Source organism: Sapajus apella, unplaced genomic scaffold (genome assembly GCF_009761245.1).
Source record: "Sapajus apella isolate SASKATOON/1434 unplaced genomic scaffold, GSC_monkey_1.0 scaffold13, whole genome shotgun sequence".
NCBI lineage: Eukaryota > Metazoa > Chordata > Mammalia > Primates > Cebidae > Sapajus > Sapajus apella.
In genome coordinates, this window is record NW_022436953.1 from 5,831,605 (window position 1) to 5,854,312 (window position 22,708).

The 22,708-nt window shown below is 41.1% G+C and overlaps 1 protein-coding gene across 11 annotated transcripts in view; it reads left to right on the forward strand.

Annotated features, from left to right (window-relative positions):
• GBF1 (golgi brefeldin A resistant guanine nucleotide exchange factor 1) overlaps positions 1-22,708 on the forward strand; it is a 135,599-nt gene that overhangs the window by 11,831 nt on the left and 101,060 nt on the right. For all 11 annotated transcript variants that reach the window (XM_032281429.1, XM_032281433.1, XM_032281431.1 and 8 more), the window contains exons 2-3: positions 3,221-3,326; positions 4,356-4,422. In XM_032281429.1, the coding sequence (XP_032137320.1) occupies positions 3,231-3,326; positions 4,356-4,422 (163 nt within the window). In that variant the 5' untranslated portion in view covers positions 3,221-3,230. The remainder of the gene's footprint in view (positions 1-3,220; positions 3,327-4,355; positions 4,423-22,708) is intronic.

Consider the following 22,708-nt stretch of genomic DNA (forward strand, 5'->3'; position numbering starts at 1 on the left):
AATAGGCGTTTCTCGAACTCCCGACCTTCCGTCCCTCTTGGGCCGGCCACACAATGTGTTGTTACTAGGGGAGGCAACCATTCCCCCCCCTTTTTTTTTTTTTTTTTTTTTTTTTAGACAGAGTCTTGTTCTGTTGTCCAAGTTGGAGTGCAGTGGCGAGAACATGGGTCACTGCAGCCTCGACCTACCAGCCTCAGGCAATCCTCCCACCTCATCCTCCTTAGCAGCTAGGACTACAGGTGTGCACTAAGACAAATGGCTAATTTTTGTATTTTTTATAGGGACAGGGTTTGCCATGTTGTACAGGCTGGTCTCAAACTCCTGGGCTCAAATTATCCGCCCACCTTGGCCTTCCAAAGTGTTGGGATTACAGGTGTGAGCCATTGTGCCTGGCCCCTGGACAAAATTTTTACCCAGTTTCTTTTTCCTTTATCACAGTGGTTTTCATGCCTTTTACTTTCTGGGGGGCCTCATCTTATGCAAAATATACAAATGGAGCTACTTGCTGGGAAATTTTCTTTATATTTCTGGCTGTGTCTCAGTTTTCCTATCTGTTCCACTAAACTGTATAAATGCCTCAAGGGCAGAAATTATATACCTCTTATCATTATTAATGTTTAATTATATTGATAGTACAGTAATACATTCTCTTTGTAAAATAAAATTTTTATTTATTTATTGAGACAGAGTCTTGCTCTGTTGCCCAGGCTAGAGTGCAGTGGTGTGATCTTGGCTCACTGCAACCTCTACCTCCGGGGTTCAAGCGATTCTCCTGCCTCAGCCTCCCAAGTAGTTGGGATTACAGGTGCCTGCCACCATGCCCAGCTAATTTTTCTATTTGTAGTAGAGATGGGGCTTCATTGTGTTGGCCAGTCTGGTCTTGAACTCCTGACCTCATGATCCACCGGCCTCGGCCTCCCAAAGTGCTGGGATTCCAAGTGTGAGCCAGTGCGCTCAGCCTATTTATTTATTATTTATTTTTTTTTGAGATGGAGTCTCTGTTGCCCAGGCTGGAGTACAGTGGTGTGATCTCAGCTCACTTTAACCTCCACCTCCCAGGTTCAAGCAATTTTCCTGCCTCAGCAACCCAAGTAGGTGGGATTATAGCTACTCCGGTTGCTGTAATTAATTACAGGAGCCCTGTATTCCCAGCTACAAAAACACACCCGGCTAATTTTTGTATTTTTAGTAGAGATGGGGTTTCATCATATTGGCCAGGCTGGTGTCAACCTCAAGTGATCTACAGACTTTGGCCTCCTGAAGTGCTGGGATTACAGGCGTGAGCCACCATGCCTGACCTCCTTGTAAAAAATTAAAGCATTACAGATCCACCTGGGCAACAAAGTGAGACCCCCATCTCTACAAAAAATACAAAAATTAGTTGGGTGTGGTGGTGTGCGCCTGAAGTCCCTGCTATTCAGGAGGCTAATGCAGGGAGGGTTGCTTGAGCCCAAGAATTCAACTCTGCAGTGAGGCATGTCAGTGCCATGGGACTCCAACCTGGGTGACAGAGGGAGACCCTGTCTCAAACAAAACAAAAAAAAAAAAACCAAGGCCAGGCTTGGTGGCTCACGCCTGTAATCCCAGCATTTTGGGAGGCCACAGTGGGTGGATCTCAAGGTTGGGAGTTCGAGAACAGCCTGACCAAATGGTGAAACCTCATCTCTACTAAAAATACAAAAATTAGCTGGGCGTGGTGGCGTGTGCTTATAATCTTAGTTACTCAGGAAGCTGAGGCAGGAGAATCGCTTGAACCCAGGTGGTGGAGTTTGCAGTGAGCTGAGATCGCACCATTGCACTCCAGACTGGGCGACAAAGCGAGACTTTGTCTCAGACCAAAACAAAACAAAAACAACACACACACACACACACACACGCACGCACGCACGCACGCACACACACACAGAACCAAAAGACAAAACCATTACAAATAAGGCTCAAGTATCCTCTGACAGCACCCTGATTTCACAGCACCTTCTCTAGAAGTAATTATGGTTATAAGTTTGGGTACATCAGCCCAGACCTTTTATTTTATATTTACATATCATTTTAGTGCTCTCTTGCTATAAGTTAACATGAGTTTTCAGAACTTTCAAAGGTCTTGTCGCTGCCACTGTCCAATTTTCTGGAGCTGACTGGGCAGATTGGATGCAGTCATACATTGTGTGTGTGTGTGTGTGTGTGTGTGTGTGTGTATTTAAAGAGTGCCTTGCTCTGTGACGCAGGCTGGAGTGCAGTGGCGGGATCATAGCTCACTGCAGCGTTGAACTCCTGAGCTCAAGTGATCCTCCTGTCTCAACCTCCCTAGTAACTAGGACTACAGGTATATGCCACCATGCCTAGCTAATTTTTGAGTGTTTTTTTTTTTTTGTAAAGACTGAGTCTCACTGTTTGCCCAGGCCAGTCTCAATTCCTGGGCTCAGCTGATTCTCCTGCCTTGGATTCCCAAAGTGCTGGGATTATAAGAGTGAGCCACTTCACCAGGCTCAGATGCAGCCTTCAGGTTGATATTACAACTGTGATTCCAAACCAATGCTATTCTTCCAGCAACCTTTATTCTTTTCTTTAACTTGAGTCTTCACTGTTACTTTACTGAGCAGATAAAAAACAAATAGACTATTATATTTTTATGTATATCACATATATGTGTGTGTGTGTGTGTGTGTGTGTGTGTGTGTGTGTGTATTTATATAATATTTAGGAGAGAGAGAGAGAGAGTTTCATTATGCTGCCCAGGCTTGTCTCAAACTCCTGGGCTCAAGAGATCCTTCTGTCTCATCCTCTCAAAGTGCTAGGATTCTAGGCATGAGCCACCACACCTGGCCAGAAATATTGTTTATAACAAGCTGACATTACAGTTGAATCTGTGTACTTAAAGGCATCATAGGACTTTGGGAACAATTGACTTTGAAGAATTTGACATGCTTGCTGAAGATTGTTGAGGTGCCTTTGAGAAATTTTCTGGATTAATTCTTTTTGAGTTGTATCTTGAACTACCCTGAACTTCCAAAGACCCCCTAGGAGAGCCAGATAGTTGGATTCATAACATAATCTAGACTTCATCTCATTTTAGCATTACAAATTTTATGAGTATAGAAAATCTTGGTGCTGAAAAGTTAAATCACAATTCTAACCTTATCAGATACTGATTTTTAAGCATGAGTATGCTCTGGGTAACCAAATATTAACCAGCAGACTATTCTCTTAACTGTTTTGGTAGGTTTGCCAGGATGGTGGATAAGAATATTTACATCATTCAAGGGGAGATTAACATTGTGGTTGGGGCCATCAAACGAAATGCCCGATGGAGCACCCATACACCACTGGTAAGTGGGAAATGGATAAATAGCCTGGTCACTAAGTGTTTGTAGGGGATCCGTTGCGTGGTTAAAAGAGTAATCAAATTCCCAGTAATAATGAGAATAGTAGGATTTCAGAGTTGTTCTTAATATCTTGTTTTTTGTTTTATCCCAACCAGCATCAGATATATAGGCTGTCTTTTTTTCTCTGGGACCCAAAAGATGACACAATTCTTCTTCTCGATATTTTTGTAAACAGCTTACGCTAATACTGTGCTTAGGACCTCTTTACTATGCCCGAAAGTGTCAGAAAGATTTCTTATTTTCTGATTCTGTAGGGCTGTCATAAGCTATCAAATTTATTTAAATCAGGGTAGTTATTGATACATAGAACATGTCTTAGTGATGGTACTCCTTCTTGGGAGTTCAGCAAACTTCCATATACGGAGTAAGCCATATCTTGCCAATCAGATGAGTAAGAATATATCTTACCTGTTATACAGTTGGCTTTCTTTGTTATATATGTATGTTTGAGGATTTTATTTGTAGAATTGGGTAAGATGATTTTTGGCGCAGTTGTAAAAACAAGTTTAGAAATTGCCAACTTGGGAGTTTATATGAACATATTTATTTGGTAAGTGCATTTGGAAATTTCTCAAGTTCTTTGATAAAAATGTATTGGTTTAGAAGTGAGAATGGCATCAGGAATATCTTTGAAATGAATATGTATAATCATATAATGAGTATTAAAAAAGGAGAGAAGACAGAGTAATACACATATAAAGAATCTGGCAGTCCGTAGTAGCTTGAGTGCTATGGTGATGATATAGATTAGTACTTAAGGATTCACTGTTTTGGGTAAGTCCAGAGTATCTCTATGAAATAAGAGATTAGGGAACAGAAAAATATGAACTATGGCTAATTTTCTTTTCCTCAGAAGGAAAACTTAAAGTATTTTCTGATTGGATTCAGAGAAGGAGCTTTTGATCTGTCCTTTATTGTCCTTTTCCTCTTTTGGCACAAGAATGACTTACTTTTAATCTGTGTGTTCTACAGGATGAAGAACGGGATCCTCTGCTGCATAGTTTTGGTCATCTAAAGGAGGTTTTGAACAACATAACAGGTAAGTCTCCACATGTATCTGGATTACCAGGCCTGGTAAAAAATAGTGTTCGATTTATTGAAAGGATGGATAGCCAGGCATGGTGGCTCATGCCTGTAGTCCCAGCATTTTGGGAGGCTGAGGCGGGCGGATCACGAAGTCAAAAGATTGTGACCATCCTGGCCAACATGGAGAAACCCCGTTGCTACTAAAATACAAAAAATTAGCTGGGCATGGTGCTGCATGCCTGTAGTCCCAGCTACTCAGGAGGCTGAGGCAGGGGAATTGCTTGAATCTAGGAGGTGGAGATTACAGTGAGCCGAGATCATGTCACTGCACTCCAGCCTGGCGACAGAGCGAGACTCTGTCTTGAAAAAAATCAAAAAGAGAAAAGACAGACAAACTATTTCTGTAAAAGACTTTATAGTAAAGGCCAGGTGCGGTGGCTCAGGCCTGTAATCCTAGCACTTTCAGAGGCCGAGGTGGGTGGATTACCTGAGGTCCCGAGTTCAAGACCAGCCTGGCCATCATGGTGAAACCCCATCTTTATTAAAAAAAAAAAAAAAAAGACTTTATAGTAAATAACTTAGACTTTGTGGGCCATATATAACTGCACAACTACTTTACTCTGCCTTTGTAGCTCAAAAGCAGCCATAGCTAATACATAAATGAATGAGCAATATGTATTTCTTTTTTTCTTTTCTTTCTTTCTTTTTTTTTTTTTTATAGAGACAGGGTCTTGCTATGTTGCCCAGGCTGGTTTCAAACGCCTGAACTCAAGCAATCCTCCTGTCTTGGCCTCCCAAAGTGTTGGGATTCCAGGCTTAGTGCCTGGCCTATATTTTCTTTCCTTTTTTTTTTTTTGAGACTGAGTCTTGCTGTGTTGCCAGGCTGGAGTGCAGTGGCATGAACTTAGCTCACTGCAACCTCTGCCTCCTGAGTTCAAGCAATTCTCCTGCTTCAGCTTTTCAAATAGCAGGGATTACAGGTACACACCACCATGCCCACCTAAGTTTTGTATTTTTAGTAGAGATTAGGTTTCACTATGTTGGCCAGACTGGTCTCAAACTCCTGACCTCAGGTGATCCACCCACCCCAGCCTCTCAAAGTGCTGGGATTACAGGCATGAGCCACTGCACCTGGCCTATGTTTTCTTTGAAAAAAAGAATCTGCAAGCCAGATTTGGCCCATGGGTACAATTTTCCAACCCCTGGTTTATTGCATTGCTTTCAGTCTTCATGATCTTTCAATCTTCATGTATTACAGAGTCATTTGTCCCTTTGTTTGCCTCATTTTCCTAATCATGATAAGCTTATGTAATATATTCATATGTTTAGAATTTTCAAAGCCATTTTCACATTGATTACCTTATTGAACTTTTATCCAACCCTGTGAGAGAGGCATGACAGTTATTGTCCCCTTTTTATGAAAGAATTTGAAGCCCAGTGGGGTTTAAAGTGATTTAGCTTAGGTCACACTAATCTTAAAAGGTAGAGTTAAAACTAGAATTCAGGCCTCTGATGCCTGGTTTAGGGCTCTTTCCTCTGCTCTATATTGCTTCTGTATATGTGATTAGAGGAGAATATATACACTAAGTGCCTTATATTGTGTTTGCGTATGTGTGTGTGTATGTATATATATATAATACATACATACACACGCACACACAAACACAAACACTGGCAGGGAAGGAGGAAAGTGTCAAAACCAAGGGGATGTAGATACAGACTGAAAGGGAGAGTCTCAGAGCTATGTTCATGTGTTGACTGTAAAGGGCTCCTGCAGTGTATAACACTGGAATGCTTTTTACTAGTGACATATGTCAGACTATCATTGGATAGTGTTTAGGCTTATGCAAATTAAACAAACAATAAGCAAGAAAATTTCTTCTTTTCATTAGAAATGTGGGAGAAGATCTGGAGAAAAATTCTCTTTTACTTTGCTAAACATGGGCTGAAGTTATCTAAGGGTTCCCTACATATTTTCTTTCATTCTTTTTTTTGAGACAGTGTCTCTCTCTGTTGCTCAGGCTGGAATGCAGTGGTGTGATCTTGGCTCACTGTAACCTCTGTCTCCAGGTTTAAGTGATTTTCATGTCTCAGCCTCATGTGTAGCTGGGATTACAGACGTGCACCACCACACCCAGCTAATTTTTGTGTTTTTACTAGAGACAGAGTTTCACCATGTTGGCCAGGCTGGTCTAAAATGCCTGACCTCAGATGATCCATTCGCCTTGGCCTCCCAAAGTGCTAGGATTACAGATGTGAACTATCACACCCAGCCCATATTTTCTTTTTGTGCAGTGGTACGATCTTGGCTCACTGCAACATCCGCCTCTCAGGTTTGAGGGATTCTTCTGTCTCAGCCTCCCAAGTAGCTGGTACAGTCATGCACCACCGCGCCTGGCTAATTTTTGTATTTTTAGTAGAGACGGGATTTCACCGTGTTGGCCAGGCTGGTCTCGAACTCCTGACCTCAAATGATCTACCCATGTTGGCCTGCCAACCATATTTTCTTTAAAGTAGCAAATTTCACTCAATTGAAACAGCTTTGGAAATGTTAGCCAAGAAGGACCAAGTATAGAGGAGGCAATTGTTAACTAGTTAGCTGGGCTAATGCTGCTACTAGGTGGCAGGTTCTTATTTTACAACCTGTACTTATGGGTAATTGGCTGCTTTAGAATGTTGGCTACTTGCACAGATTTTTTTTTCTTTAATTTTACAGATAAAGCTTACATATCCTAATTAGAAAGGAAAGATAATGAATGGAGATTTACAGTTCTTTTTGTTTGGTTTTGAATTCAGAGTACTATCTTCTTAAGAGATGTTAAGAGGATCAAACAAGTTAATAACAATAGGAACACTTGGTAAACATCTTATACACAGTGAAGGATTGTTGTAAGTGGCCAGGAATACCCTAAAATGACTGAGCTCACACTGGAGTAGCCTTGTAGGCCTATTGGGCACTCTGCAAACCTTGAGGAGCTAAGGTCGTTCTGCTATCCTGACAGAGCCACAGTTCCTGTCTCCCATCAAATCCAGATCCCCTGCTTATTTTCTTCATCCTAACATGTCCCAAGATTTTACCTCAGAGACCATACCTGTGGTGAGTGATGCAGTCTAGGAATTGTAGACTATTTAAGAGCTAGCAAAGTTGAATCTGCCGCCTGATTTTCTTAGGTCCCTGGGTTAGAAATCCAGCCAGATTATCTGCTCTTGGAAGTAGTAAAACCAGAGTGTTTAGGAGCCAGTTCTGTCACTGGTAGTAGGAACATTGCTGGGTGTTGCTAAGCTTTCCCCTGGAGTGAGAAGGAAGGTAGTAGTGTTTTCCAAGGCCAACAGCTGTGGCATATCTTGAAATGGTGCCTGCCAAGGTTGCTACATTGTTCTTAGGTTTTAGCATATTACCTGCCTGAGAAAATGACAGAGTGGACCTAAAATAGAGCATTTCATGGTCTTCACACTGCTTCTGACCCCACACACAGTGCTGGTTCCCAGGAGCAGGTTTATGGATCAGCTGTCCCTGTGGTCCTGGACTCTGCAACCCATGACTAATTCTTGTTTCTTTTACAGAAACAAACAGATTTTTCTGATTGGCAGTGTCAGGAGGACTGCTTTCCTGGAAGCTTATTAATGGTAGAAAGCTGGGAAAGGGTTTTGAACTTGGAGAGAAAACTGAAGGGAATGTGCTTGTGTTATATGACGACTTAAGGTATACCTCTTAGATTGGAGGAGGGATAGCAGGAATTCTAGGCTTCTACGTAGTTTAACTCATGAAACTGACTTGGACATGGTCCTTTTTTTCAAAGGATTTCTGTTTGCATTTTTCTAGGCTTTCTGTTGGCTTGGTTGGTAAGACTATCACTGATGGAAATGGGTGGTTCATTGGACGTTGTCAGTAAACCAAAATGATTTTGTTTTATTTTCTTGTAGAAAGAATCTTTAAAATATGTAAGTACTACCTACACTACTCCTCCAGGAATATTATCTGATTATTGTGAAGGAAATAAGTCCTTTTCTCCAGTAAAGTTAGCTAAGTGCATACTAGTTATTCTCACAGATCTATGTCGTTGGACCACATTTACAGTCAGTATTTGCCCAAAATATGTGATGACTACATGTTCTATAGCATTTAGAGTAATAAGATATTCTAATAATACCAAATTTGAAAAGAGGATTGCTCCCAGAAGAAAAAGGATGTCCAACAGCAAAGTTTGCATATTGTTACTTTGGATGAAGCCTTAGCTTACCACCAGTGAGAGAGACTTGACTGCACTCCCTCATTTGGCCTTGAAGTCCTCTCAGGACTCCTTTTAGATTATTCTGAAGGAATTAAAACAGTTGTGTGGTTACCAGGGGCTGGGAGGGGATATGGAGAGTGACTGCAGGTGGGTACAGGGTTTCTTTTTGGGGTGATGAAAATGTTTTAGAATTAGATAGTAGTGATGGTTACATAATTTTGTGAATATACAAGAAATCACTGAATTGTATACTTGAATAATATCTGAATTTATAAAGGAGGCAAATGTAGGTGTCAGAAGTGTTGGATTTGCCAGTTTTTTCTTAGGGCTCAGAGCTGTGAAGGGAAGTCTCTATAGTCACTGTTGTACTTTGGACCCATTGCGCAGCAAAGGCAGCATAAGGTACTGTTCAGCTTCTGGCCCAGTTTGTCCTTTTATGTCTCTCTCATTAACTCAAGGAAGCACATGGCTTTTATATTTAAATTTATTCAAACTGTAATCTTTGACATTTGAGTTAGCTTTTAGTACAGTTTTGCATTTATAGTAATATATATTATGTATTTTCTCTATCCCCAAAGAATCTGTTTTAATCTTTTCCGGATGCAAATTTCAGGCTGTCTTGTCCCATCTCCCCTCTCTTGCTCTCTTTCCCCTCCCCCCACGGAGTGTGTTTGATCAGGTGTGGCAGGAATATCCACTGTCAAGCTGCGCCCTTTATATTAGTCAATATTATCCTTCTCCCCCCTCCCTGTCTGTCTGCCCCTTTGGGCTTTCCCAGTTGATTTATAATTTTGGAATTCTCATCGGAGTCTGTAATACAGTTTGTTCATTATTTAACCAAAACCTGTTTAATGAGCAGAGAGAGGCAATGTAAATGTTAGGCATGTTGCAGTGATGTACCTTTGTGCTTCTCAAAGCGGGTGGGTAGTTAACTCTGTGCTGCCTGCAGGGCTGGGGTATCCTGGCCTTAGGGGCAGAAGGGGTACTGCCTCTCTCTTACATCTGCCCAAGCCCTGCCATGGGTTTAGAGTCCAAAGACACATTTCCTTTTATCCTTCTAGGAATCTTTTGGGGCTCTTGCATATTGGAGTTATCTTCAGTCTCACAGCTAGACCTTGTGGTAGGGTCTGTGGCATGGGATGGGGCATGGAAGGGAAAGTGAAATATCAGGATACTTGATATTGCTATTGGTTTTGGGTCTGACAAAAGTAGATAGTTTAGTAGATAGTTTATAGGAATGCTTCTAGCCAGTATGGTCTGTGGTCTTTCATCTCTTTGTTCCCAGACTAGATAAGTCCTTACAAGCCTTAGTTTTCTTTATCCAGTGTAGCTTTATGGAAAGGGCTATAGTCAGTTGTGATTTGTGGTGTTTGGTTGTGGCCATTGACCTCCAGATACAGTCTGTCTTTGTCCTTGGTCTTTAAACTTAGATCATTACAAAGAGATTCTTTTCCAGAAAATTTTTGGTTTAAAGCAAAAATATTACAACCAGGCTAGGTGCGGTGACCCACATCTATAATCTAGCACTTTGGATGGCCAAGACAGCAGGATTGCTTGAGGCTGGGAGTTCGAGACCAGCCTGGGCAGCAACATACCAAGACCCCTCCATCTCTACAAAAATAAAAATAAAAAAAATTAGTTTGGCATGGTGGCATACAACTATAATTCTAGCTACTTAGGCTGAGGTGGGAGGATCACTTGAGCCTAGGAGTTCGATGTTACAGTGAGCCATGATTGCACCACTGCACTCCAGCCTGGTGACAGAGTGAGACCTTATCTCAAAGAAAGAAAGAAAGAAAGAAAGAAAGAGAGAGAGAGAGAGAGAGAGGAGGGAGGGACAGCCAAAGGTTGCAGTGAGCCATGACTGCACCACTACACTCCAGCCTGGGTGACAGAGTGAGACCCTATCTCAAAGAAAGAAAGAGAGACAGAGACAGAGACAGAGAGGGAGAGAGGGACAGACAACCAAAATCATCTCTTATGGGATCATCTTTTAATTACTTTAAAGCCTTCAGGGTCAGGGCTTGAGGAAGATGTCTTAAGATGTGCATGTGACTGTGTGCGTGTTGGGGGTGTGGTGGCAAGGAGTTTGCCTTTGGAGATTTCGTCCCAGGCCTTTTTTTTTTTTTTTTTGCTCTGAGGACCTAATGTGCAGTTTTGGTTATCAGGATTGGGGGTTCTCAGTGTAAGACTAAGGTGATCTTGAGGCTTATTATAGGTACGTGTATTAACTATAACATTGTTCTAGCTTCTTAGACTTTTTCTTTTGTGGGTTCCCCAAGATTTGGATTCCTTCAGGGCCTAGGTTATTGAGTTGCTTCTAACCAATATTTATTGACTGTCTACTATGTGCCAGGCATTCTTCTTAGGTACTTAGGAAATGGTCTATAATAGCAAGCAGTCAGACTTCCTGCCCTCATAGCCACTGGTTTGACCAGACTAATGACTCTAGCTGATCATTCCAAAGCTAACCTTTTTTGGCCTCTACTTTATGCTATATGGTCCCTATTAAGCCTGGAATGGATGACAGTGAGTGAGAGCAATCTATTGCCATCTTTTTTTATTCCTGTTCTTACCTTAAGGAACAAGCCAGAGAAATAAGCAAAAACAATAGCTTATATTTGCTTGTCTGGCTTTTGCATGTAAAGCTGTTATGGCCAGAGTTTAGATATTCCCAAAGTCATGGGTGGGTTGCATAGCGTAATTCTGGGGAATAGGATATTTCTTTACAGAGCTTACTAGGACAGCAGGTTATGGTGTGCTTGAGTTTAGGAGGGAGAAGCAGGTGCCAGGAGAAAGTGGATGTGTCAGGAGTTTATTTAAATATAGTTTATCCTGGACAAACACACCTGTAGGGTACTGTCTGTCTCAAGCTTTGTGAATTCAGATTCTGAGCTAGGACGTTTGAGTCCGTCTAACCTCCAGAGGTTTGCAGAGAACATTTAAACAGAGTCTGGAAGCCACCCTGGGAGGAACTATGACTTAACACCTGTCTAGCCTGAGCCTCTTAGAAGTAAGCCACTTAGATAGAAAAGAAACTATTTGAGAATGCCTCCTACCTCAAGTTTAATCTGTTTCATTTGGAAAATGAGGAGGTGTAGAGAAAAGAAATTTTAGTAGTCATTGTTAGGGAAAAGACTGAATAAGAAATAAGAGTATATTATATGGGCTAGGCCACACCTGTAATCCCAGCACTTTAGGAGGCTGAGGTAGGTGGATCACTTGAGGTCAGGAGTTTGAGGCCAGCTTGGCCAATATGGTGAAACCCTGTCTCTACTAAAAATACAAAAAATTAGCCAGGTGTGGTGGCACATGCCTGTAGTCCCAGCTACTCAGGAGACTGAAGCAGGAGAATTGCTTGTACCTAGGTGGTGGAGGTTGCAGTGAGCCGAGATGGTGCCACTGCACTCCAGCTTGGTGGCAAAGCTAGATTCTGTCTCAAAAAAAAGTGAGTATGTTATATGAAAATAATTTGCTGGAGTCCTGTTGATTAAATGCATACTTTTTTCCTACAGAGGTCTATAGTTTAAGGAGTAAGTAATATATTATTATTAATCAGCATGAGAAGAAGGTTGAATGAGTAATTAGCTTTGTCCCACTTGGAATTGAGCTTGTGAATTGTTCAAGGCCTAAGTAGAAACTAAAAGAACCAAATGTGATAAAATTTGGCCAACAAATTTTGTGAAGGGCCGAGTGTTAGGAAAGGCAACAGGCATACTTAAAAGTATCCATTTCTTGCACCCTGTTTTACTTTCTTGGTTTATAATATAAGACTATATTAGTTTGAAGGTCATTGAGTAATACATTAGAATATGACTTGAATTTGAGTCAGACTGGCTTTGGCACCTTAGAATCTTGGTAACTTGAGTGGTCACAGACTTGTGGACATTTCAGCATAGAGTAAATAAAGGTACTGTGATTCTTTTTTTCTTCCAGGACTATTCATATTAATAGGGTGGCTCCAAGAGGCCTATATTTTGATGACTTGACTTTGCTGTTTCTTTTTACTGGAGCCTTCCCCAAATGATTTGTTAATACCTTCACTTGACACTTCTAAACCAAGAAGTTCTTCCAAACATTTGTTTGTACTCAAGATTAGAAAATGAAGACTCTTGAGAAGAAACAGCTCTGCATAATCTGACTTCTCATGGCTTCAGCTCTCACTTTTTCTCTTCTTCATACCCAGGCATACTTAGCCGTCAGAACTAGTTTGCTGGCTGGTGGAAGGGCACATTTTCTATTGCATGTATCAGAAAAAGAGTTGTGAAAAAAGAGGAAAGAGCATTCTTAATAGTTGAGCTCTCAAAAGGAGAAACCTAATTTCTTGTAGCAAAGGTTAGGGGGCAGTATAACAGTGTGGTCTCTGGTGGGTATCAGAGTTGCTGGTGGTGTTATTGCCTTTGTCCTCTTTAGCACAGCTACCTCTTGAGGCCTCAGACATCGGAGTATATGCCCAACTTACCATGACAGCAGTCAGATGTGTAAAAAGAGAGAAAGCCAGCTGCTGTTTTGTTTCGAACAAGGAGGCAGGCAGAGTTCCTTCCTGCTTTTCCACCCATTCAAACTCAGGACAAATGCCAAAAGGGTTTCAGAAGAAGCCAAATGCTTGAAATTCAATGTGTTATTTTGATTAGGAGAGATAATGAAGAGTTTGTCTCGGCCTTGTCCCCCTCTGACTACCTCTCTATGTTCATAGATGCTTAGTTGATCACACTAGTTTCTGAAGTGATAGTGGATATGTTTATGGAAAGGGTGAGTGCATTTGTCTTTTCTCTCCTGGCATCTGTTAGAAGATAGAGTTGGCTATAGAGCAAAATGGAGATAAGATCATTTCAGTTCAGATCACTTCATTAAGAAAGAGTGATAGATGGAGAACAGTGACTACTTTAGGCTTTCAGTTTTGCTCTAGGAAACCAGGAGATAATTTTTTTCTCACCAGTTTAGGGGCCTTTATTCCTTTTCTTTGTTCTTTGAAGAGCCTAAAGAACTTAGATGGACAAGCACTTCTGGCTGTCTGTTGGCTAGCTTCTCATGGCATGTCTCTTCTGTAACATCAGCATTCTATTACCACTGTTACCACTGTAGGTCAAGTTGTGAAGGGCTGCCACATGTGCACAGATCACAACTGACCTTTTCTTATTCCACGCTTATTGAGCAATTACTTGCCCGTTTGTGGAACTCACATTATTGCCTTGCGTTTCTGGCCCAGTGTGAAGTGGGGCATCCAGGAAGTGGCCTAATAGAATGTACATCAGAGGGCAATAAATTGGCATATGATTTGGTGGAAAGGCAGGATCAGATGTAGTGTGGGAGCTGGGGTTTTTCTGCAGTCAGCCATGCAGCTTGCTTCCAGGTGTCCTGGAAAGCAGCTTGGGAACTAGAGGGTAAGGGTAGTTGAGGACATTCACTGGGGAAGAAAAGGATCAAAAGCACTTTGGTGTTATCTGGGATTGGCCCTGAATTTAAAAAAAAAAAAAATTCTGTAAAAATAGAGGGAAAGATGAGATTTCCCTGACACTGACAGGGACTTTTCCACTGATTATTATTTGTTTTCAAGTACAGTGAATTATTGTCAGGAAAAATCTAAAATTTGAGAGACCCTTGATAAGACGATATAGAATAAGAAAGCCTCATTCCAAATTAGTTTTTGAATTTAAGAAAACTGGTACCAAATTGATTAAATGAAGTGAGAGCTGAGATGGTATTACAACTGCCCTGCTATGGGCTAGAGTGGTGTTTTTCCGACTGTAGGTTGCTTTCCATTAGTGAATTATATCACTGTAATGGGTTGCATGGCATTTTTCTCTCCGATTTTTTATGATGAAAAATTTTAAACTTAGCAAAAATTGAAAGAATAATGATCACCCATATTCCACACTTAAGAGTCAAAATTACTAACATTTAGGCATTTTTGCTTTATCCATATATGTGTATCTATTATTTTTTCATGATCATTTGAAAATAAATTGCAAACATGTTGACATTTCACCCCTAAATACTTCAGCATGCATCTTAAATAAGGACATTCTGCTACATAATCATAATACCATTATCACAACTAAGAAACAACCATAATTTGCCAATACTAGTTAATATCCAGTTCATATTAAACATTTTCCATTTGTCCCCAAATTTTTATAGCCATAGTTGGTTTTACAAACCAAAATCGAAGCAAAATTCTCATTTCATTAGGTGCTTATGTCCTTTTAGACTTACTCATTTATTTTAGAGATGGAGTCTCACTGTGTCACCTAGGGTGGAGTGCAGTGGCACAATCATAGCTCACAGCAGCTTAAGTGATCCTCCCGCTTTGGCCTCCTGAATAGCTGGGACTATAGGCTCACGCTAAACCTGGCTAATTTTTAAAACTTTGTAGAGATGGGATCTTGTTATATTTCCCAGGCTGTTCTCAAGCTCCTGGCCTCAAGTAGTCCTCCCACCTTAGCCTCCCAAAGTGTTGAGATTACAGGTGTGAACCACACTGCACCCGGCCCTAGGCTTTTAAAAGACAATTTTCTCTGTTTTTTTTTTTTCTTTCTCTCTTGCGTTGGCTTTTTGAGAATTCCAGCCCATTTATGTTTAGAATGTTTTACATTCTGGGTTTGTCTGTGACCTTGTGGTATCATTTAACTTGTTCCTCTTTCCCATACGTTATATACTAAAAGGATTAAAGGCTTGATTAGATTCAGCTTAAATATTTTTGGCAAGAGTATGTTATAGATGATACTATGTAATTCATATTATTATTATCATCATTGTCATCATTATTTTTGGAGACAGTCCTGCTCTGTCACCTAGGCTGGAGTGCAGTGGTGTGATCGTGGCTCACCACAACCTCCATTCACCTCCTGGGCTCAAGTGATCCTCCTACCCTCAGCCTCCCAAGTAGCTGGACTAGAGGTGTATGCTATCATGCCCAGCTAATTTTTTGTATTCTTTGTAGAGATGGGGTCTTGCCATGTTGCCCAGGCCTGTCTCAAACTCCTGGGCTCAAGTGACCGACCCACCTCAGCCTCCCAAAGTACTGGGATTACCGGTGTGAACCATTGTGCCTGGCCTTATTTCATATTATATCGTCACAGGAGGCACATCCTGTCAGGTTGTCCTACAGTTGTTGATTTGAAAAGTTTTGTTACTTGCTTCTGATGGTGACTGCCAAATCTCCTCATTGTGAAATATGTTAATTTTTCTTTTTGTAATTTTAAGTAATATGTGAAGTAATATTTTGTACCTTGTAAATATCCTGTCCTCTAATATAATATCCATTTACCTAGTGGTCATCCACTGATTGTTTGACTGAATCATTTATTTCACTGGTGACAGAATGATTTTTCTAATTCTGTCATTCTTTCTACATCTATTAGCTAGCATTCTCTGTAAAGAATTGCTTTCCCTCATCAACTGGAGGATAACCAGTTTTTTCTAAAAAGGCAGGATAAATGCTTAATTCATTCCCTTTAATTGTCAGTTTTCAGATTCAGAAGTGAGCGCTGATAATGATCACTAGTGGTGGCAAATGTGGGTCTGCCGTTTCCTGGGGTCTTATGAATGTTATTCAGTGTTTTACAATTAATTACAGACATTTTTTTAAATTGTTACTTTTGGTGCTCACATTGTTTCAAGTATGGCCACAGTGAGCATCCTTTTCAAACTGGTTCCTTTGTCATTTGACATGACCTCTTTGAGCACTTCCTGCTTTCTGGTACAGTCAACCAGCACGAAGGGAAAAAAAAAAGAATAGAATAGAAATTTTCAGTATATCAGGGTCAGGCATGGTGGTTCACGCCTGTAATCCAAGCACTTTGGAGGCCAAGGCAGGTGAATCATCTGAGGTCGGGAGTTCAAGACCAGCCTGACCAACATGGTGAAACTCTGTCTTAAAAAAAAAAAAAAAAAAAAAAAGAAAGAAAGAAAGAAATTATCAGTATATCTGGCCAGGCACGGTGGCTTACACCTGTAATCCCAGCACTTTGGGTGGCTGAGGCATCATGAGGCCAAGAGTTTGAGACCACCCTGGTCAACATGGTGAAACCCCGTTTTTACTAAACATACAAAAATTAGCTGGCTGTGGTGGCCCACAGCTGTAAGCCCAGCTACTCGGGAGGCTGAGGCAGGAGAATTGCTTGAACTGGGAAGGCAGATGTTTCAGTGAGCTGAGATAGTGCCACTGCACTCCAGCCTGGTGACAGAGCAAGACTCTATTCCCCACAAAAAAGAAAAAAATTTAAAAAAGGAAATTATCAGTGTATTATACATAATAAGAAGGGTGAGTATTGTTTTTTGAAACTTTTATTTCAGTTAGAAACCTTATTTTCTGGGTTGCAGTGTAAGCTGTACATTTTTCTATCCATTATGATCAAAAAGTTTGAAAGCCTTGGTAGAAAGTTTGTGATTTACTCCTGTTCTAGCACTGGTTTGAATTTGTCTGTCTGCAATGTTATTTCATGGACAAGGAATCAAGGAGGCTGTTGAGTCAGGGTGCCCCTCTCACCATTTTCCTGACATTCTTTGAAGGACTCTGTGAGGCACCTTAGCTCTTTTGACTTTTGGGAATGAGTGGATTCTTCATTCCTGTCAACTTTGCTTTCAGTGAGACAGTTCTATTTAGGTGGTTGTTTCTGGATGAATCAGCTTTTGCCAGGCAGAGATTAATTTGAGCCTATTTGAGTCGTTATAATCCTGGAGAATATTACAGTAAGTATTCTTCCCCCAAGGAAATAAGAATTGTGGAAGTAATTATGACTGATTAGTCACTTTGCACTTTATACCTTATCTCTTTTATGTGATGCTATACAGATTGTTTAAATATATCATGTTAGATGTGGCCATCCTTTTGAATCATTTTGGTGGGCTGAGGGAATTATTTGTCCTGGAAAGACTCCAAAAGAGCATCTTCTCCAGGAACTTTTCTCTTAGTGGAAGTTCAACAAATATTTCTTGATTACTTACTATGTGCCAGAAGCGGAACTAAGTTCTAGGGACCTAATTTTCAAGGAGACTGACACAGTTCCTGTTCTCATAGTTTATGGTCTAGTGGGCTGGTGATTTGAGAAGCTCTGGAATTTGAGTGGACAACTGGGCACTAGTTTGAAGTCTGCCAGTTTCCACACGTGACCTCAGGAAATTGTTGTATGCTTTGGTTTGCTGAAAGAGGTTCTAGGATGGTCAAAAGAATAGCATTGGTGTTGTCCACATTGTCCATCCCACCCCCACCATCTGCCCTAGCCCTGACTGCCTGGCAGTGACCCTGGAACTTCTGTATATGGCCGCTTCGTTAGCTGCTTTTAGGGTCTTGAATGTCCTAGAGTTGATTAGTCTGTTAAAAAATTTTTTTCACTAATAATATGTTCTATAGTATGATTAGTCTCTTTATATTGGCCTTTGTTTAATCAGTCTGTGCATCTCAGAACTGAACTGACTGCAGTTGTACCATAAGATAAGTTATCAATGGCTGATTGTCTTTTCTAATAAAATGCAGCTTTGCATTTGAGTCCTCTTTGGCTTGGCTTTTGACACAATTTTTAGGATATTGAAGTCCAGAGGTGCAAAAGAAATATTTTTTGTTTGTTTGTTTTTGAGACGTTGTCTTGCTTTGTTGCCCAGGCCGGAGTGCAGTGGCATGATCTCTGCTCACTACAACCTCCACCTCCTGGGCACAAGTAATTTTCCTGCCTCAGCCTCCTGAGTAGCTGGGATTACAGGCGCCCACCATCACGCCCAGCTAATTTTTGTATTTTTAGCAGAGATGGGGTTTCACCGTGTTGGCCAGGATGATCTCGAACTCCTGACCTCAGATGATCCGCCTGTCTCAGCCTCCCAAAAGTGCTGAGATCACAGATGTGAGCTACTGCACCTAGCCAAAAACAAAGATTTTAGTAGCTGTTTACCTAAGGTGCCAAAACAGAGAGGAAAGCTCTTTTCTCCAGCCAGGGTCTAATAGTCCCAGTTCACAAATAACATAAGTGTTTTTTGGTAGCAGCCTACTACCTTTAGCCCAAGGGTCTCGTGTAAGAAAAGTAGTACCAAAGCCCTTGTAACTTTGGACAGGATTTGGCTTCATAATCAATAGAACAATTTCATCATATATTTGTCTTTTGAATCCCAGAGAAAGCACCTAGAAGTAGCCCTTGGGAGCATTGGGACCTCAAAGAGACTGTCCCCTTGTTTAGGAATAGTATTCCTAGGATTTTCAAGGGTAGAAAGAGGTATAGAGGCAATGAAGCAGTTAACAGTGGTTAAGATCTTTCTAAAAGAGAAAGTTGGACAAAGGTATTCCTCAAAAAGACCTGTGACCTGTCTTTGCTTGAATGGCTTATTGTATTCTGAATTTAAAGTGCAATACTTTTTCCTTTGCCTCTTTTTTTCTGGGATGAATCTATATCCAAGTTATATTATTATTATTTTATTGCATTTTGGGTTTTGGGGTACATGTGAAGAACATGCAAGATTGTTGCATAGGTACACATGTGGCAGTGTGATTTGCTGCCTTCCTCCCCTTCACCTATATCTGGCATTTCTCCCCATGCTCTCTTTCCCCAACTCCCCACCCTCCACTGTCCCTCCCCTATTTCCCCCCAACAGACCACAGTGTGTGGTGCTCCCCTCCCTGTGTCCATGTGTTCTCATTGTTCAACACCCACCTATGAGTGAGAACATGCGGTGTTTGATTTTCTGTTCTTGTGTCAGTTTGCTGAGAATGATGGTTTCCAGGTTCATCCACGTCCCTACAAAGGACACAAACTCATCATTTTTTATGGCTGCATAATATTCCATGGTGTATATGTGCCACATTTTCCCTGTCCAGTCTATCATCGATGGGCATTTGGGTTAGTTCCAAGTCTTTGCTATTATAAACAGTGCTGCAATGAACATTCGTGTGCATGTGTCCTTATAGTAGAACGATTTATAATCCTTTGGATATATACCCAGTAATGGGATTGCTGGGTCAAATGGAATTTCTATTTCTAGGTCCTTGAGGAATCGCCACACTGTCTTCCACAATGGTTGAAATAATTTACACTCCCACCAACAGTGTAAAAGTGTTCCTATTTCTCCACATCCTCTCCAGCATCTGTTGTCTCCAGATTTTTTAATGATCGCCATTCTGACTGGCGTGAGATGGTATCTCAATGTAGTTTTGATTTGCATTTCTCTAATGACCAGTGATGATGAGCATTTTTTCATATGTTTGTTGGCCTCATGTATGTCTTCTTTTGTAAAGGGTCTGTTCATTTCCTTTGCCCACTTTTGAATGGGCTTGTTTGTTTTTTTCTTGTAAATCTGTTTTAGTTCTTTGTAGATTCTGGATATCAGCCCTTTGTCAGATGGGTAAACTGCAAAAATTTTTTCCCATTCTGTTGGTTGCCGATTCACTCTAATGACCGTTTCTTTTGCTGTGCAGAAGCTGTGGAGTTTGATTAGGTCCCATTTGTCTATCAAGTTATATTATTAGTACCTACTATAGCTAAATACTTTTTGTGACCAGAGCCTATTAACTCTGACAGGATCTTGGTTTCCTTTGGCCAAGGAAAAGAAGTTCTTTGTTCAGTCCACCTGTACAGAAACATTGTAGGGAAAGTAGTCAAGGGAGAATGGACCTTGGTTCTCAGACTCCAAATAGGTCTCATTAATCCTCCCAAGTGAGCCAAGACTACATCTTAATCAGTTTCATAGTTTCATTTCAGAGGTTTTAAAGAATGTTTTTGGCCTGGGAGTGGTGGCTCATGCCTGTAATCCCAGCACTTTAGGAGGCCAAGGCAGGTGGATCACCGGAGGTCAGGAGTTTGAGACCAGCCTGGCCAACATAGTGAAACCTTGTCTCTACTAAAAATACAAAAATTAGCCTGGTGTGGTAGTGGGCACCTGTAATCCCAGCTACTCAGGAGGCTGAGGCAGGAGAATCACTTGAACCCAGGAGGCAGGGATTGTGGTGAGCTGAGATCATGCACTGCAGCCTGGATGACAGAGTGAGGCTCTGTCTCAAAAACAAAAAAAAAAAAAAAAAAAGTTTCTGTTCCCAGGGTTCTATAAGGAAGAAAATGAACAGTATTTGCCTTTAGTAGAACTCCTTTTTATTTAGGGAATGGGAGATGGTGCCAGGGTCTTAAGTAATCCCGGGTAGGCTGTAGGCTCAGTAGTCAACAAAATGGGTTTTTTGCATGTAGTAAAGGAAGGTAGAGAATGGGAAATATTTAGGTTGGTAATAGTCTTCTTCCAAAAGCTCCAGAGGGAAGGAAAAAGTTGTCTACCAGAGGTTGTTTTACTGCTATTTAGAATGTGAGTTCATCCCTATTTCCCTTTTACCTAATTGGCGTCAGGACATTTAATCAAAGGAACAGATGGTGAATTTTCTTGAACTTTTATTTTGAAATAATTTCAAACTTACAAAAAAGTTGCAAGAATAATGCAGAAATCTCCCATCTATCCTTTTGCTACTTTACTATTGTCTCTCTCTCTCTCTCTTTCTCTCTCTCTCTCTCTCTCTCACACACACACACGTACACGTATGTACATATGTATGTATGTATGTATAGACATAAAATTATTTTTCGGCTGGGCACAGTGGCTCACGTCTATAATTCCAGCACTTTGGAAGGCCAAGATGAGAGGATCACTTGAGCCCAGGAATTTGAGATCAGCCTGAGCAACATGAGGAAGACTCCATGTCTATAAAAAATTAAAAAGTAAGCCTCCAGCTACTGGGAATGCTGAGGTAAGAGGATCAGTTAAACCTGGGAGGTCAATGCTGCAGTAAGCTGTGATCACACCACTGCATTCCACCATTGGTGACAGAGTTAGATCCTGTCTCAAAAAAAGAAAAATACATAAATAAATAAATTTTTCTAAATCATTTGAGAGGTTATTTATATCATTTTTTTTTTTTTTTTTTTTTAGACAGAATCTCACTCTGTCACACAGGCTCAAGTGCAATGGCGCGATTTCAGCTCACTGCAACCTTCGCCTCTCAGGTTCAACTGATTCTCCCTGCCTTAGCATCTCAAGTAGCTGGGATTGCAGGTGCCTGCCACCATGCCCTGCTAATTTTTATATTTTTAGTAGAGACGGGGTTTTGCCATGTTGGCCAGGCTGGTCTTGAACTCCTGACCTCAGGTGATCTGCCTGCCTTGGCCTCACAAAGTGCTGGGATTACAGGCGTGAGCCACCGTGCCTGGCCCATCATGACCTTTTACCCCTTAATACTTCAGTGCGTATTTCCTAAGAACAAGGATATTCTCTTACTAATTTAAGTACATTTATCAAATTCAAGAAATTTAACATTGATACAATAATTTACTATTCATATTCCAATTTTGTCAATAAACTTTTGTTGTTTGTTTTCTCCCCTTCAGCCAAGGATCACAAATTACATTTAGTTGTCACATTTCTTTAGTCTTCTTTAATCTGGACAGTTGTTTAGTCTCTCTTTATCCTTCATGACATTAGCATTAAAAAAATTTTTTTTTTAATATTTTCAGCCAATGGTTTATGCCCATAGTTCTAGCACTTTGGGAGGCCAAGGCAGGAGGGTCTCTTGAGGCCAGGAGTTTGAGACCAGCCTTGCCAACATAGTGAGAACTCATTGCTTCAAAAAACAAAAAAAAAAATTAGCTGAATATGGTGGTGTGTGCCTGTAGTCCCAACTACTCAGGAGGCTGAGATGGGAAGATTGCTTGAGCCCAGGAGTTTGAGGCTGCAGTGAACTGCCACTGCACTCCAGCCTGGGTGATTAAGAAAACAAACAAACAAACAAACAAACAAAAAACATTTTTTAAAAAACCCGGGGCCGGGCGCGGTGGCTCACGCCTGTAATCCCAGCACTTTGGGAGGCCAAGGCGGGTGGATCACGAGGTCAAGAGATCGAGACCACCTTGGTCAACACGGTGAAACCCCGTCTCTACTAAAACTACAAAAAATTAGCTGGGCATGGTGGCGCGTGCCTGTAATCCCAGCTACTCAGGAGGCTGAGGCAGGAGAATTGCCTGAACCCAGGAGGCGGAGGTTGCGGTGAGCCGAGATCGCCCCATTGCACTCCAGCCTGGGTAAAAAGAGCGAAACTCCGTCTCAAAA